The 18,116-nt window shown below is 41.8% G+C and overlaps 1 protein-coding gene across 1 annotated transcript in view; it reads left to right on the forward strand.

Moving 5' to 3' along the window:
* Positions 1 to 18,116, forward strand: part of LOC132379794 (hyaluronan-binding protein 2-like) — a 56,130-nt gene that overhangs the window by 20,851 nt on the left and 17,163 nt on the right. Inside the window, exons 6-11 of the mRNA XM_059948077.1 lie at positions 1,721 to 1,840; positions 2,194 to 2,365; positions 4,110 to 4,204; positions 12,579 to 12,852; positions 15,134 to 15,276; positions 15,705 to 15,839. Coding sequence (XP_059804060.1) covers positions 1,721 to 1,840; positions 2,194 to 2,365; positions 4,110 to 4,204; positions 12,579 to 12,852; positions 15,134 to 15,276; positions 15,705 to 15,839 — 939 coding nt within the window. The remainder of the gene's footprint in view (positions 1 to 1,720; positions 1,841 to 2,193; positions 2,366 to 4,109; positions 4,205 to 12,578; positions 12,853 to 15,133; positions 15,277 to 15,704; positions 15,840 to 18,116) is intronic.

The raw sequence follows: 18,116 nt of genomic DNA on the forward strand, positions 1-18,116 counted from the left end.
TTTGCAGTTATTTATAGTCAGAGTCCTTCCATTAGGTAATTTGACCAGATACTTCCCATTGCAATTTATCAAAGCACAGATTTCATTTCCCATCATATATTGCGCATACAATATTAACATGAACAGCTCTGTGCACTGACTGATGACTGAAACTGGGAATGGAGGAACGGCAGACTCCCATATTAAGATAGAAACAGGAATTTATTCATAGGAATTCCAACTGAACGTTGGTAGCTTGACCATGCAACACCGTGAGATGAATCATTCTCGAAACACACAGGGATCCTGCAACCTGTGCTAACTGGGAGTCTGCTTTAAATAATCGCAGTACAAAGAAAACCCATGCCAGTCAAAATAAATTTGACAAGATTAAACAGAAATCACAAGGGCTTAATGACTCTGGATAAGGCAGCAATCAACAATTACAGGTGCGCAGGCCTGCATTGCTCATGACACAGTTTATATAATTAGCAAAGAAACTAGAATTTTAGAATTCTAATTTATTTCCTTTATAAATTTATAGATTTATTTCCTTTATAATAACTACTAACAAAACAAGGAAGATAGTAATCTGGAATTAAAATGCTCTAGAGTTTTTAAGCATAAAAGGACATCCCCTTTTCATGAAAATGATTCTGGGATTAAAGGGCTTGTCATATAAAGAACTTACAATGGCTCTGGAGAATTCAGAAGAATACTTCATCAGGATTCAGAAGAATGAGGGGTGACCTCATTGAAACCTGTTGAATGTTGAAAAGCCTCGATAGAGTGGATGTGGAGAGGATATTTCCTATGGTGGGGGAGTATAAGACTAGAGGACACAGACTCAGAAGAAGAGGGACGTCCATTTAGATTTCTTTGGCCAGAGAATGGCGAATCTGTGGAATTTGTTGCCGCAGGTGGCTGTGGAGGCTAAGTCATTGGGCGTACATAAGGCAGGGGTTGATACATTCTTGATTAGTCAGGACATGAAGGGAGATGGGGAGAAGGCAGGAGATTGTGACTGAGCAGGAAAATGGATCAGCCATGATGAAATAGTGGATCAAACTCGATGGGCCAAATGGCCCGATTCAGTTCTCATTTCTTGTGGTCTTATGGTATGTTTTATTTTTAAAATATCAGTGCTGATACTCCTCCATAAAGATCAGTTCTCCCTGATTTGTGTTCTTAATTGTTGTAGTGTGTTGGAACCATAATCCCTCCATGAAGATCCTTGCATCATCACCCTCTCCCACCTCTGTATATACTGTACTGCCATTTCACCACTATCACCCACCCACTCATCCTCATCTCCATAACAGCCTGAGCTCCAGTTCCCACCTTGAAATGCCTAGGTTTCATTGTTTAAACACTTTTAGAGTGCAGCAAATAATGATTTCACAAAGCGAAGATGTGTAATTACATAATTATTTTGTATTTTCTGATTTGTCTTTAGCAAATGCATCTTGGTCTAACCTACAAGAAATGCTTAAAGTTCAATGTCTAGGTAGAGAAATGATTGCAAAGTATTTGGGGATAACTGCGAGCAGTTTTTCCTGTGTGTTTTCATCTGGTTGGTGGAAGCATAGAAAGTGGGGTGTGGGTGGGCTCTGGGTTTATATTGTTTCACTTTAATTAAGTCTCAAAGTTCTAGAAGAAACCAATAATTTCTCAAAGTATTTCTAAAATTGATGCAGAATTGATAACACTTTGGTAAGGTTTGACAGGCATCTGCTCTTAGGAGTATTCACCTGTTCAAGAAACCCCTGTAAAAATGGAGGAGTTTGCAAAGTGGGACGAACAAGAAGATCTTTCTCTTGCTTGTGTCCAAAGAAATTCACAGGCAGATTTTGTGAAATAGGTAAGAAGGTTTTTTTTTATTTGTACTTGATGAGCATTCCTTTAAAAATCTCTATTTCAATTCAATTGACACAGTTGAATAGAAACCCTTAAGTTAGTTATTTGAGGCTAGATTTCCTTTTTGGGTAAAGCACTTCCTAGGTTTCTTTATATTCGCACTTCATTCTATGCTAATCGTTAAAAAGGTATAGAATCGCTTATTAAGCCAAATAGTTAAAAGCAAAATTTGTGACTCAGTACTTGTCAAATTGTTTGAGTTTTGATCTAGTGTAAAGTTTAAAGCTTAAATGGGATGTGTAATACTGTAGAATTTTTGCCAATCTGCATATGACACTTGGTCTTAACCTTCTATAGATGTAGATGACTGTTATGAAGATAATGGTGAAAACTACAGAGGCAATGTTGATATAACAGAACAAGGGAAAACATGTTTATACTGGAGTTCTCACTTGCTTCTAAGGAAAAATATTAATATACTTGGAGACCAAGCTGAAGTAAACGGCCTTGGAGATCACAGATTTTGTAGGTAAATAAAACATTCATATTTCTAATGTAGTGATCACTGAGTCTAATTTCAATCCTAAATATGAGCTGGTGTAACACCAGGATCTTTAATACACTGACCAGCATCTATAGGACATTGCCCATGAGAAGCCTACAATATCAAATACAAAACAGACACATAAGGGGCAGAAGCACCGGTGATTGCAAAATTGGAGCTAAAGCATTGATGCATCTCATTAAAACCACAAATTAATGATATTTGAAGCAGCACACATGAAGTGCTGGAGGAATTCAGCGGGCCAGCGTCCATGGAAATGACACTTCTGGCTGTGACTCTTCTTCGGGACTGGACAAGAAGGGGGAAGATGCCAGAAAAAAAAGGAGAAGAAGGAGACAGATGAAGCCAGGAGGATGGGAAAGGTAAAGGGCTGGAGAGGAAGGCTTGAACCAACCTGTACAATAATAATTACGGACTCAATCACTGTTCCCTCTAAGCTGTGCAGGTTCACATCCATACAGTAGCTGAAATGCTCCAGCACACATAGCCCTTGTTGCCACACAGCTGGGATTTTATTTTATATAATGTCAATATAATTTCAAAATCTATGTTAATATAATTGTGAAATACCTTACCTTGTAATTATTTATGTGTTAATGAATATAATTCATAAATTTTCTAAATAATGTACATGCCACAACCTTTACTTTGAAACATCTTAGAGCTTCAACATACTGTACTTACATTATCAGTGTTTCAAGTTACAATTCTGTTATGAATTGTAACAATAAACACAGAATGGAAGTCAGTAATTCATTGTTAATAAAACACCAATCCACTGAACACAACACGAAATATTTTCTTTTTTTTTAATTGCATTTCATTATAGTCTGCAATAAATAAATAAAACCAAAGGTACACTCAGACCTCGCTAACAGTGAGGATGCATTCCTCGGGGAGGGAACGCTATGGAAATCAGCGCTATGCGGGGTCAGAAATGGACATGTGTGTCTGATTAAAAAAACAAACCCAAAATATATGATACGCTAGTTTATGTATCCACAGTAATTCATGGAGTAACAAATACACAAATAGACCTAACCTGTACAAAAGTGGAGGGAAGCGGGTGGTGGTTACATATTAGAGGAGGGGCCAGACTATGGGTCCCCCTCTAACATTGACTTCCTCATCAATTAGACCTTGAGATTTGACTGCCTTTTCTTCATGAAGCAGCTCTTAGTAGCAGGAAATCATGTCAAGAACACCACTCTTTGCCTTATATACAACCCTGAGATTCATTTTCTGACAGGCATACTCAATAAATCAATAATAGAATCAATGAAAGACACACCAACTTGGGCATGAAACCAGTGTGCAAAAGACAACAAACTGCAAATACAAAAATAAGAAATAATAATAATAAATAACTAAGCCATAAAAGTTGAGAACATGAAATGAAGAGTCCTTGAAAGTGAATACATAGGTTGTGGGAACAGTTCAGTGAAGTTGAGTGAAGTTATCTCCTTTGGTTTAAGAGCCTGATAGTTGAGGTGTAATAACTGTTCCTGAACCTGGTGGTGTGGTACCATCAGAAAGAAGGTCCTGAGGCTCCTGTACCTTCTCCCTGATGGCTGCGGCGAGAGGAGAGTATGGCCCAAGGGTGGGGGTGCCTGATGTTGTATGCTACTTTCTTGCAACAAAAGAATGAATATTTATATCAATCATATTGCAAACAATCAACACTGTTCTTAACTCTATCATTCAACAGAAATCCTGACGATGATGTTAAACCTTGGTGCTTTTTCAAAGAACGCAATGGAAAACTGAAATGGGATTTTTGTTCAATCTCTCAATGTGAGAGAGGTGTGTACATTTCAGGCTTTGTTATGCTGTAAATGTTGACTAGAATGCATCAGGTGCATTAGAAACATAGAAACATAGAAAACCTACAGCACAATACAGGCGCTTCCACCCACAAAACTGTGCCGAACATGTCCCTACCTTAGAAATTACTAGGTTTACCCATAGCCCTCTACTTTTCTAAGCTCCAAGTACCTATCCTGAAGTCTCTTAAAAGACCCTATTAAAAGACACCACCATTCCACGCACTCACCACTCACTGCGTAAAAAACTTACCCCTGACATCTCCTCTGTACCTACGCCCCAACACCTTAAATCTGTGTCCTCTTGTGGCAACCATTTCAGCCTGGGAAAAAGCCTCTGACTATCCACACGATCAATACCTCTCATCATCTTATACACCTCTATCAGGTTATTTCTTATTCTCCATCACTCTAAGGAGAAAAGGCCGAATTCACTCAACCTGTTTTCATAAGGCATGCTCCCCAATCCAGGCAACATCCTTGTAAATCTCCTCAGCACCCTTTCTATGGCTTCCACATCCTTCCTGTAGTGAGGCCACCAGAACTGAGCACAGTATTCCGTGGGGTCTGACCAGGATCCTATATAGCTGCAGTATTACCTCTCGGCTCCAAGATTCAATTCCACGGTTGATGAAGGCCAATACACCATATACCTTCCTAACCACAGAGTCAACCTGCGCAGCTGCTTTGAGCGTCCTATGGACTTGGACCCCAAGATCCCTCTGATCCTCCACACTGCCAAGAGTCTTACTATATTCTGCCCTCATATTTGACATACCAAAATGAAACACCTCACACTTACCTGGGTTGAACTCCATCTGCCTCTTCTCAGCCCAGTTTTGCATTCTATCAATGTCCTGCTGTAACCTCTGACAGCCCTCCCCACTATCCACAATACCTCCAACCTTTGTGCCATCAGCAAACTTACTAACCCATCCCTCCACTTCCTTGTCCAGGTCATTTATAAAAATCACAAAGAGTAAGGGTCCCAGAACAGATCCCTGAGGCACACCACTGTTCACAGACCTCCATGCAGAATATGACCCGTCTACAACCACTCTTTGCCTTCTGTAGGCAAGCCAGTTCTGGATCCAAAAAGCAATGTCCCCTTGGACATTGTCCCGTGCCTCCTTACTTTCTCAATAAGCCTTTGATGGGGTACCTTATCAAATGCCTTGCTGATATCCATATACACTACATCTACCGCTCTTCCTTCATCAATGTGTTCAGTCATATTCTCAGAAAATTCAACCAGACTCGTAAGGCACGACCTGCCCTTGACAAAGCCATACTGACTATTCCTAATCATATTATACCTCTCCAAATGTTCATAAATCCTGCCTCTCAGGATCTTCTCCATCAACTTACCAACCACTGGTCTATAGTTTCCTGGGATATCTCTACTCCCTTTCTTGAATGAAAGAAACAACATGCACAACCCTCCATTCATCCGGAACCTCTCCTGTCCCCATTGATGATTCAAAGATCATTGCCAGAGGCTCAGCAAACTCCTCCCTCACCTCCCACAGTAGCCTGAGGTACGTCTCATCCGGTCCCAGTGACTTATCCAACTTGATGCTTTCCAAAAGCTCCAGCACATCCTCTTTCTTAATATCTATACGCTCAAGTTTTTCAGTCTGCTGCACTATCACACTTGATAGGTCCTGTTCTTTCATGTTGTATCCTCTTGCTCATTACATACGTAGAATGCCTTGGGGTTTCCTTTAATCCTACCCACTAAGGCCTTCTCATGGCCCCTTCTGACTCTCCTAATTTCCTTTTCAAGCTCCTTCCTGTTAGCCTTATAATCTTCTAGATCCCTAACATTTCTTAGCTCTCTGAACCTTTTGAAAGCTTTTCTTTTCTTCTTGACTAGATTTATTACAGACTTTATACACCACGGTTCCTGTACCCTACCATAGCATCCCTGCCTGATCAGAACATACCTATTCAGAACTCTTCACAAATCCCCTGAACATTTGCCACATTTCTTCCATACTTTTCCCTGAGAACATCTGTTCCCAATTTAAGCTTCCAATTTCCTGCCTGATAGCCTCATAATTCCCCTTACTCCAATTAAATTCTTTTCTAACTTGTCTGTTCCTCTCTCTCTCCGATGCTATTGTAAAGGAGATAGAATTATGATCACTATCTCCAAAATGCTCTCCCACTGAGAAATCTGACACCTGACCAGGTTCATTTCCCAATACCAAATTAAGAACAGTCTTTCCTCTTGTGGGCTTATCTACATATTGTGTCAAGAAACTTTCCTGAACACACCTAATGAACTCTACCTCATCTAAACCCTTTGCTCTAGGGCAGGGGTCAGCAACCTTTACCACTGAAAGAGCCACTTGGACCCGTTTCCCACAGAAAAGAAAACACTGGGAGCCGCAAAACCCGTTTGACATTTAAAATGAAATAACACTGCATACAACGTTTTTTTTGCCTTTATGCTATGTATAAACAAACTATAATGTGTTGCATTTATGAAATTGATGAACTCCTGCAGAGAAAACGAAATTACATTTCTGCATGCAACAAAAACATTTTGAACTCCGAAAAAAAGACGTTGGGTTGAAAGTTACTTTTAAGTAAAATACTCAACGTCTATTTGAGTCCTTCTTGTATTTATGAAAAACGCCGAACTTAAATTTTCCGCCAGCAGCAAACCAAAAATAACATCAGCCAGCTGTCAGCCTGAAAAATAAAAGGACTATTTCACTGAACAATGAAAAAATATGAATATACATAAAATAATAGGCAATTAAAATATTTATCATACTTGGTTAATGGGATTTCTGCTCCTGGACCTCAGCGCACAGCGTCTGCACATCAGGGCTGTATGACATCACCTTCATCTTTACACAGGATCGCAAGCTGTCATCTGTGAGGCGTGCGCGATGTTTGTTTTTAATAAAGTTCATGTTGGAGAACACCTGCTCACATACATATGTGGATCCAAAGATCGACAGGACTCCAAGCGCATACTTTTTCATGTTTACGTAAATGTCGGGCATAGCATTCCATGTTTCGAACACAAGTTTGTCCGGTTTTGGAAGGTTTTCAATATCACTCCATTTGTGATTCTGAGCAAGAACGGCCTTCTGACGGGCAACATCTTCAAGGTCTGCTGTCAAGCGTCTAAACTTGGACACCCATATGTCTTTGTCGGCTATGTCGGCCAGTTCCATCTCAAGATCAGGTTGACTCACACCTGCCAATGCAGTCGTATTCAGTAGGGATGGATCGATGCTTAAGGGAGTGACCGGGAAGGATAATGTGTTTTTTTCCTCTCTGAACTCACAGAAGCGTTTCCCAAACGATGTTTGCATTGCGATGATTGCAGAATGTAAATACTCCGAATTTATCATGTCGTGAGCTTGTTTGAACTCTCTCAAATTGGGGAAGTGAGACAAAGTGCCTTTCTGTAAATCTCTGGCAAGCACTGTCAACTTGCGCTCGAATGCCAAGACATCCTCCAACATGTGCAGGGCTGTGCGTCCTTTCCCCTGAAGAGCTGTGTTCAGCGTGTTCAGGTGCGCTGTCATGTCTACCATGAAGTGTAGCTTTTCCAGCCACTCTGGCTGTTCCAGCTCAGGAAAGGTGAGCCCTTTGCTGCCCAGGAAAGTTTTCACTTCTTCCAGATGCGCGACAAAGCGTTTCAGCACCTCCCCTCTTGACAGCCACTGGACTTTGTTGTGCAGCAGGAGATCAGAATATTCGCTTTCCAGCTCGTCCAGTAACAAACGGAATTGACGGTGATTTAAACTTTTTGCCATTATTTTATTGACAATCTGAATGACAACATCCATTACTTCTGTGCATTCCGGAGGAAATGTTTGAGCGCACAGTGCCTCTTGGTGCAAGATGCAGTGAAAAGTCAGCAGCTTTCTGTCCAGCGACTTCTGCAGTAAAGCCACAAATCCCTTGTGCGTTCCCGTCATATTCGGAGCCCCATCAGTAGCTACTGACACCAGATGGGTGGTCTTTATTCCTTTGACTCTTAAACAATTCAAGACAGCCTCACAGATGTCCTCCCCCCGTGTTTGGTCTTTTAGAGGTATCAACTCAATCAGTTCTTCCTGTGGCCCGGCAGAGTTTACATACCGGCAGAACAACGCTATTTGTTCAATATCACCTTTGTCTTTAGACTCGTCACAGGCAATCGAGTAGGCCACAGCTGAATTGATGTCTTTAATTTGCTGTCTTGTGATGTCTTCTGCCATTTTTATGGTTCTGTCTTTGACAGTCTTTGCAGAGAGGGGCATATCCCTGATTTTCTGCACAATTTCACTCTTGTTTTTAAAGTCCGTGAATAGATGTTCTGAAATCTTAATGAAAGATTCTTTTATATATTCACCATCTGTAAACTGCTTCCCGTGCCTGACTATTTCCTGAGCGGCAATATAACTGGCGTATGTCGTTGATTTTCCAGACTTCATCCATTTCTGGAAATGATTTTTGCTCAGATCAACCTTCCGCATCAGTTCCGAAACGGCTTTTTTTCTCTCATCTCCATCCGGATATTTTTGAGCAAAGGCTGCGTGTTTATTCTGGAAATGCCTTGCGACATTTGACTTTTTGTTGTTTGCTAGTTTCTCATTAACAGTGAAAGCAAATGAATCTGTCCACGTATCATTAAACGTTCTGTTTTCTTCAGTCACTTTTCTTTTTTTAGAATTCTCCATAGTTGGCTTACCTTGGATCGAAAAATTAAAGAAATCGCGCACTGGCGGGTGTCAGGTATTGGCAGTGGTGACGTATATTAATAGCGATAAAAACACGTTGTAGCGGTGTGCTCACGCAGTCAGTAAACTGCAGTCGAATAACTTTATTTGAACTAAACAGCCTTGCTTTTAAGCCTCCCTCAACCCAGCCCCCATGGACGCAGATGCTGCAAAAGACGCGTACTCACAAACCCCCGTAGGCTATCTCCCTTAGCCGGAATGCTGGCTAATTGTGAGCCGTTTCGGATGTGCCAGGAAATGTGTCGCCACACTTAGATTGTACAAGATCACCATAATCATCAAATTTAGAATTACATTTCAAAAGCTAACAAACTAACATAAAATACATTTTAATTAAATACTGACCAATTATTTCCCAAAGCCACAGGGAGCCGCAGCACAGAGGTGAAAGAGCCACAAATGGCTCGGGAGCCGCAGGTTGCCGACCCCCGCTCTAGGGAGATGCCAATCAATATTTGGGAAATTGAAAATCTCCCATTATGACAACTCTGTTATTATTACACCTTTCCAGGATCTGTTGCCCTACCTGCTCCAGATTTCTCTTTTGTTTGTGTGCATCTGTCTCTGCACAACCTTATTTTATCCATACAATCCAAAATGAATATACAAATCCAGTGGCATGAAAGATATGGTCAGGAGAAAAATATTCCTAACAAATGTTCTTTGAATACACGGAGCAAACAAGTTAATTCGAGCAGATTCACATCAGGCCCCATGGTCTCAAGATAATGGATGAGTCATTTTGGGTTTCGAAGCAAAGCTTCTCAAACAGTTGCCCTTGGACGTCTCTAGATCAGGGAGTTGTGGGTTCTCAGTTGCTGATTTCACTCAAAGCTATAATCAATAGAGTTTTGGACAAGAAGGGAATCAGAAAATTATGGAAGACAGTGATTCAAACAGTTAGTGAATGGCAGAGGAAGAACAAGAAGGACCCGTGCTCCCATGGCTACTGCCATTTCCATTCTCAGTATCTTATTTTTAATACCATTCATATCTAAGGGAATTAGAGCAAAGAAGTTTAAATAAAATTCAGACAGTTGCAAGCATGATGAATCAAAAGGTATCTATTACATTGCTTCACAATGAAAAATTTCCATTCCATGCTCAAAGTGCTTGTTGTCCACTGCAATCTCCTTGTCTTGACAACTTCTATTTCCTTCTCTCAATTGCTCTGACTCCACTGCATCTGCTCTCAGGATGAGGCCTTTCATTCCAGAATGAAAGAGATGTCTCCCTTCTTTAAAGAAAGGGCTTCCCTTCCTTCACCATCAACGCTGCCCTCAACTGCATCTCTTCTATTTCACACACATCTGCTCTCACCCCATCCTCCCACCACCCTACCAGGGGTAGAGTTCCTCTTGTCCTCATGTACCGTCCCAGCTACCTCCTCGTCCAGCACATAATTCTCCACAACTACCACTGTCTCCAAGGATCCCACCTCCAAGTACATCTTTCCCTCCCCCCTCACCATTTTCTGCTTTCTGTAGGGGTCACTCCCTATGTGACTCCCTTCTCCATTTGTCCCTCCCTATTGATTTCCCTCCTGACACTTATCCTTGCAAGTGGAACAAGTGCTACAGCTTCCCCTACACCTCCTCCCTCATGCCATTTAGGGTCCCAAACAGTCCTTCCAGTTGAGGCAACGCTTCACCAGTGAGTCTGTTGGGGTCCTATACTGTGTCCGATGCTCGCGGTGTGGCCTCCTGTGTGTCAGGGAGAATTGATGCAGATTGGGAGACAGTTTCACTAAGTACCTGCACTCAGTCCACAGAGAAAGCAGGATCCCCCACTGACCACCTGTTTTAATTCCGCTTCCCATTCCCATTCTGATATGTCTATCCAAGGCCTCCTCCCCCCACCACCCCTCCCTGCCGCCACTTTCACTATTCCCCATCCCCTTTCTCACCTTATCTCTTTACCCACCCATCGTCTCCCTCTGGTGCCCCTCCATGCTTTTCTTCTTTCAAGGCCCTCTGTCCTCTCCTATTTCGTCCCCCCTTTCTCTCTTTCGCTAATCAAATTCCCAGCTCTTTACTTCACCTGTCTTTTCCCCTCTCCTGGTTTCACCTATCACCTTATGTTTCTCCTTCCCTTCCCACCGCCCCCCCCCCCCCCACCTTTTAACTCTACTCCAAATCTTTTTTTCTCCAGTCCTGCTGGAGGGTCTCAACCAAAAATATCGACTGTTTACTCTTTTCCACAGATGCTGCCTGGACTGCTGAGTTCCTCCAGCATTTTGTTCATGTTGCTTGGATTTCTAGCACCTGCAGATTTTCACTTGTTTCAGTTCTATTCTACCAGGTTATGTCATTAAATAGTTCATTCCTTATCAGAATCAGATTTAATATCATCGGCATATGTCGTGAAATTTGTTAACTTTGCAGCAGAAGTACATTGCAATACATGATAATAGAAAACAAAACAGTGAATTACAGTAAATATGCACACACACTATATATATAATAGTTAAATTATATAAGTAGTGCAAAACAGAAATAACAAAGTAGTGAGATAGTGTTCATGGGTTCAATGTCCATTCAGAAATCTGTTGGTAGAGGGGAAGAAGCTGTTCCTGAATCACTGAGAGTGTGCCTTCAAGTTTCAGTACTTCCTTCCTGACAGTAACAATGAGAAGAGGGCATGTCTTGGATGATGGGGTCCTTAATGATGGATACCGCCTTCTTGAGGCACCATTCCTTAAAGATGTCTTGGATACTATGGAGGCTAGTACCCATGATGGAGCTGACTAATTTTACTTCAATCCTGTGCAGTAGCTCCCCCATCTCCACTGTCCCATAACAGACAGTGATACAGCTTGTTAGAATGCTCTCCACAGTACACCTGTAGAAACTTGCAAGTGTTTTAGGTGACACGCCAAATCTCCTCAAACTCCTAATGAAATATAGTCGCTGTCTTGCCTTCTTTCTAGCTGCATTGATATGCTGGGACCAGGTTAGGTCCTCAAAGATATTAATATGCAGAAAATTCCAAACCTTATGTAGGTTAATGAAATTTCACTTAGCTTACGGTGTATAGACTTGGCTATGAAGATCTTAGTCTGCATACTGGGATCTCAACAAACCCTTTCAAACCAAGTTTCAGATTTAAAATGCACTTTATTCTTATTCTGGTCAGAATACTCAGGAAATGTAGAGTAAGGTTAAGGAAGCTTGCTTTGTGGCGAGAGTACTTGATGAGAATGGTCTGGACCCTAATACTGGAGTATCCAAGGCAAAAATCGAGACACGGTTTCAAACTGGATCGAGAATCTGAGCACAAAACAAACATTAGAGGAGATCACGAGTAGGCTTATGATTGAGCACCAAACTTCAGTTCAGGTGCTCCTTAAATGCTCAATCCTTGGCACCCAAAGCATGATTGCCAACTGGTGGGACTGTCCTGAATCTTTAAAAGGGCCACGACAACTACCATAATCCAGGGAGTCCAAACCTCGGAAGCTGGTCATAACATGCTTATGGTGGGATAGTGTTGAGAACTCTAACCAAATCATTGCAAACAGTATCTGGGACAAGGAATATGTTGTTTGGACAAGGATTAGAATTAAAATTATTAGTAACGAAAAGCATTTTGTAATTGATGTAGATTATACCACCATGCCTGAGGTTGACATAGTCACCGAGAGCATTGCTGCAACAGAGCTCCCACAAACCTTTGAAAGCTGTGGCGAAGCATTGAGTCCCAGGCAAAGTATAAGTCGTATCTATGGTGGAAGGAAGACATTGCTTGGCAGACACCCTTGGCAAGCATCTTTACAACTAAAATCTCATGTAGGTATTTATGAAAAAGGACATCTGTGTGGAGGGGCCTTGATTACACCTTGCTGGGTTCTTACGGCAGCTCACTGCTTGGAAGCAAGGTATGATAACATAAATTATCAATGTAACTGTATAATCTGAAGGATGTGGAACTAGAACCAATATAATTTATATCGTGCAGGAAAACATAAATAAATTTTAATTTTTTTACACTGTTTCTATTTTAACTGAAAGAAACACCTAGTTGGGTAAAAATAAAAAATAAAATTGCAGACGCTGGAAATCTTAGATAAAATCAGAAATCATTGAATACATTCCAAAGGACAGGCATGCACTTTTGCAACAGAGCAAGTGGCTCTGGACTAGCTAGGGCAGAGTGGGTGTGATATGATAGGCAACATAAAGCTTAAGGTTACCAAGTGGCATGAATGTTCGAGAAAGCTACATTAGAGAGACCCAACACCGTTCTTATGACTGCTTGGTGTGACTGTCTTTCGGACAGCTGTCTAAGTGCCAGGTGCTGGTTTGCGTGACATTAGTTATTTCCAGAGATAAATCTTTGTCAACATAATTTCCTCACCAGATAATAAACTGAAAAGGCTGATAGAAATTGTGTGTGGATGAAGGGTCTTTTCTGTCTTCACTACCCAACAGTTCTTCAGCTCACCGTGAAAGTAGAGCTGCACCAAGTGCAGGGAATCAAACTGTGTTGAATTTGGTTTAAGAGAAGGAGTTGAACTGAAATCTATTCCAGAAGCCCATCCTCTGAATTGTTTCGTCCAATGAAATTCAGAATAACAATGAATGCACAAAGATATGAATCCATTCTTGTAGTGTGGAGTAAATCTCCTGTAGTTTGTGACACAGTTCCTTCAATTAAAATTCATCCAAAAAATGAATACAGTTGACAGCTGATTCAACTGATGCTCCTTTGATACTTGAACTTCTTTTTAATGTAGATATGATTTGAATTCCTCTACTTAAACTGTGCGAATGCTATATAACATTGAAAAGACCTCAGTTGGTTGGGGGTGAGCATGGATGTTACGTCCCAGCAGTCTACGTAATACACAAGCCAGTCTGAAAGCCAGGGAAAGCACGTTGTTACACATGTAGCAGACACCCCCTCTCCACTCAGCTAATGAATCAAAAATCATTTTTTTTTAATGACGTGGACCCTTACCATTAACCAAGGGGTCTGTGGACCCTGGATTAGGAAGCGCTGATCCAAAGGAACGGCAGAGAGTTTGGCACCAGTGGTGTTGCAGGAGTTGCCAATCGGCGTTGAACCCAACATAGGACTGTCTTGGGCACTTCAACTCTGGATGTCTCCTTGGTATTTACTCCTAATTTTTTCCCAATGCGTGGGTATAGCGCCAGGCAGCGGAGGCTTGAGATCAGAGTTTTCCTTCTCTGAGAGAAGCTGCCAACCACGGCTGCCGAGCCCCATCTGCCCAAAGCAACTGGTTTTACACAAACATTAACCCACCTTTTCCCCTTCTCCTGTCAGTAGAACTGGTTCCGCTGGTCTTAGGCCAGGAGCCGGACTTGGCTGTCAGGGGATATTTGAGGTGCACACCATTTGGGACATTGAATAAATAGAGAGAGCTTATCCCTATTACCTGCCCCCTGGCTATAACAAATCCCTTGTAGTCTTCAAGTAACACTTAAAATACTTTTTTGTGCAACTTGCCATTAACTATTACGTATTCTAAGTAATACACACAAAATGCTGCCCAGAGTGCTGAGTTCCTCCAGCATTTCGAGTTTGTTGCTCAGATTTCCAGCATCTGCAGATTTTCTCGTGTTTGTGATATATTCTAGATACTGACACTTACTAGTTCTTTGTGTTTAGGAAAGGAAAATCATTCACATATCTTCTTACGGAATATAACAGCGTATACAATATTTCCCAGAATCTGTGTGATTACCCAAGATCAGCAACAATTGTTCAGTATTTCTCAGGAAAAAGACACAGTTCCCTAACTTGGCATTAATGTTGGCTGAGGAAAATAATGCAAAAATTATTCTGTTCAATGACCATTATTTATCTTGAATTACTTGTCAATCTTTTGGAGGGAATTTCAAACAAATCCCAGCTCAATCAATTAATGGCATGTTGAAAGCACAAAGTAATAGTTAAGTATTTCCTACAAAAATTGCTATGAAATAGAGAAATTTGTAAAATAAAAACAAGTAGAAAATATAGATAGCTATACTCTAGATTTTTTTTTACATGAAAGCCTTCTGAATTACCTGCCTGCAAATGCTTAGATATTGTGTTCAATGGGCTGATATGGAAATGAATGCATAGTAGAATCTAATTTGGGCACTAATTTCCAATAAAAATATATTTATTTTTAACTCCTCAATGATTTGTAGCCTACAACCCAAGCATTATCAAATATTACTCGGGAAACATAATATAGAATACATAGAACTCAATGAACAACAGTTTGATGTTGAGAGAATCATTGTACATCCAAACTATGAAGAGACAGACAGTGCCTTACACAATGATATTGGTAAGAAAAATTTTTGTATTCTTGTCTATTTCTCATCCAGTTTTATAGAGTGTCAAATTAATTGGGTGGTTGGATCCAATTATAATTACTCAGTCCCTGATTAATTAAGAGTAATTTTATAATTTTTTTCAAATTTTGTAACTTAAGTCTGCTATAACTCCCAGTATTGTTATCACAAGATTCAAAGTTTAAATCATAAACAAGATTCGCTTTATTATTAATGATTCCCTGAATAGATTTGTTTTTCACAATTTGTTTTGGTTCCCTTTTTTTAAATCCACTTCTCCTTTTCAAAGTTATAAGCAGTCATGAAGTTTCACCGTGACTAATTCTAAGAAAATTATTAACAACTCAGAACAGAAATTCTCACTAAAGATATGTTATAAATTTGTTTGTGAAATCCTAAGCTAGTAAAACTTATCTTTCAGCCTTAATAAAGTTGAAAAGTATTGACGGATGGTGTGCCAATGAAACCAAATATGTCAAAACAGTATGTTTACCAGTTAGCAATCCACCTCTCAACTTGTCGTGCTACATTTCAGGATGGGGTGTAACAGAATCAGGTAATCAAATGCATCATGTTCTGTTTTTCATAATAAATGTGAAAGTTCGGTGTTTAAAATCCAATACCCACCCAGACAAGACTCATCAGAGCGAGCAAAACACACAAAATGCTGGAGAAACCCAGCAGGCCAGGTAGCATCTACAGAAAAAGAGTGAACAGTTGACATGAGGAAATCTGCAGATGCTGGAAATTCAAACAACAACACACACAAAATGCTGGTGGAACACAGCAGGCCAGGCTGCATCTATAGGGAGAAGAGCTGTCGACGTTTCGGGCCAAGACCCTTCGTCACGACTAAGCGAAAGGAAAGATAGTAAGAGATTTGAAAGTAGTGGGGGGGAGAGGGGAAATACGAAATGATAGGAGTAGACCGGAGGGGGTGTGATGAAGCTAAGAGCTGGAAAGGTGATTGGCAAAAGTGATACAGAGCTGGAGAAGGGAAAGGATCATGGGATGGGAGGCCTCAGGAGAAAGAACGGGAGGGGTGGGGGAGCACCAGAGGGAGATGGAGAACAGGCAAATAACTAAATATGTCAGGGATGGGGTAAGAAGTGGAGGAGGGGCATTAACGGAAGTTAGAGAAGTCGATGTTCATGCCATCAGGTTGGAGGCTACCCAGCCGGAATATAAGATGTTGTTCCTCCAACCTGAATTTGGATTCATTTTGACAATAGAGGAGGCCATGGATAGACATATCAGAATGGGAATGGGACGTGGAATTAAAATACGTGGCCACTGGGAGATCCTGCTTTTTCAGGTGGACCAAGTGTAGATGTTCAGCGAAACGGTCTCCCAGTCTGCGTTGGGTCTCACCAATATATAAAAGGCCACACCAGGAGCACCGGACACAGTATACCACACCAGCCGACTCACAGGTGAAGTGTCGCCTCACCTGGAAGGACTGTCTGGGGCCCTGAATGGTGGTGAGAGAGGAAGTGTAAGGGCAGATGTAGCGCTTGTTCCATTTACAAGGATAAGTGCCAGGAGGGAGATCGGTGGGAAAGGATGGGGCAGACGAGTGGACAAGGGAGTCGTGTAGGGAGCGATCCCTGCAAAAAGCAGAAAGGGGAGGGAGGGAAAAATGTGTTTGGTAGTGGGATCCCGTTGGAGGTGGCGGAAGTTACGGAGAATTATACGTTGGACCTGGAGGCTGGGGGGGTGGTAGGTAAGGACAAGGGGAACCCTATCCTGAGTGGGGTGGCGGATGGATGGGGTGAGGGCAGATGTGTGGGAAATGGGAGAGGTGCGTTTGAGAGCAGAGTTGATGATGGACGAAGGGAAGCCCCTTTGTTTAAAAAAGGAAGATATCTCCTTCGTCCTGGAATGAAAAGCCTCATCCTGAGAGCAGATGCAGTGGAGTCGGAGGAATTGTGAGAAGGGGATAGCCTTTTTGCAAGAGACAGGGTGGGAAGAGGAATAGTGCAGGTAGCTGTGAGATGGAGACAGAAAGATCAAGAAAGGGGAGGGAGGTGACGGAAACGGACTAGGTAAATTTGAGGGCAGGGTGAAAGCTGGAGTCAAAGTTAATGAAGTCAACAAGCTCAGCATGTGTGCAGGAAGCAGCGCCAATGCAGTCGTCGATGTAGCGAAGGAAAAGAGGGGGGTGGATACCGGTATAGACTTGGAACATGGACTGTTTCACAAAGTCAACAAAAAGGCAGGCATAACTGGGACCCATATGGGTGCCCATGGCTACACCCTTGGTTTGGAGGAACTGGGAGGAGCCAAAGGAAAAATTATTGAGAGTAAGAACTAATTCCGCTAGTGGAGGAGAGTGGTGGTAGAGGGGAATTGGTTAGGTCTGGAATCCAAAAAAAAGCGAAGAGCTTCGAGACCATCTCAGTGGGGGATAGAGGTATATAGGGACTGGATGTCCATGGTGAAAATAAGACGGTGGGGGCCAGGGAACTTAAAATCATTGAAAAAATTCAAAGCATGAGAAGTGTCACAAACTTAGGTGGGAAGAGATTGAACAAGGGGGGGATAAGACAGTGTCAAGGTATGCAGAAATGAGTTCAGTGGGGCAGGAACAAGCTGAGACAATAGATCTACCTGGACAGGCAGGTTTGTGGATCTTGGGTAGGAGGTAGAAACGGGAGGTGGGGGGTGTGGGGACTATGAGGTTGGTGGCAGTGGATGGGAGATCCCCAGAGCTGATAAGGTTGGTGATGGTATAGGAGACAATGGCCTGGTGCTCCTTAGTGGGGTCATGATCAAGCGGTAAATAAGAGGAGGTATCAGAGAGTTGTCGCTGAGCCTCGGCCAGGTAGAGGTC

Source organism: Hypanus sabinus, chromosome 22 (genome assembly GCF_030144855.1).
Source record: "Hypanus sabinus isolate sHypSab1 chromosome 22, sHypSab1.hap1, whole genome shotgun sequence".
Classification (NCBI taxonomy): domain Eukaryota; kingdom Metazoa; phylum Chordata; class Chondrichthyes; order Myliobatiformes; family Dasyatidae; genus Hypanus; species Hypanus sabinus.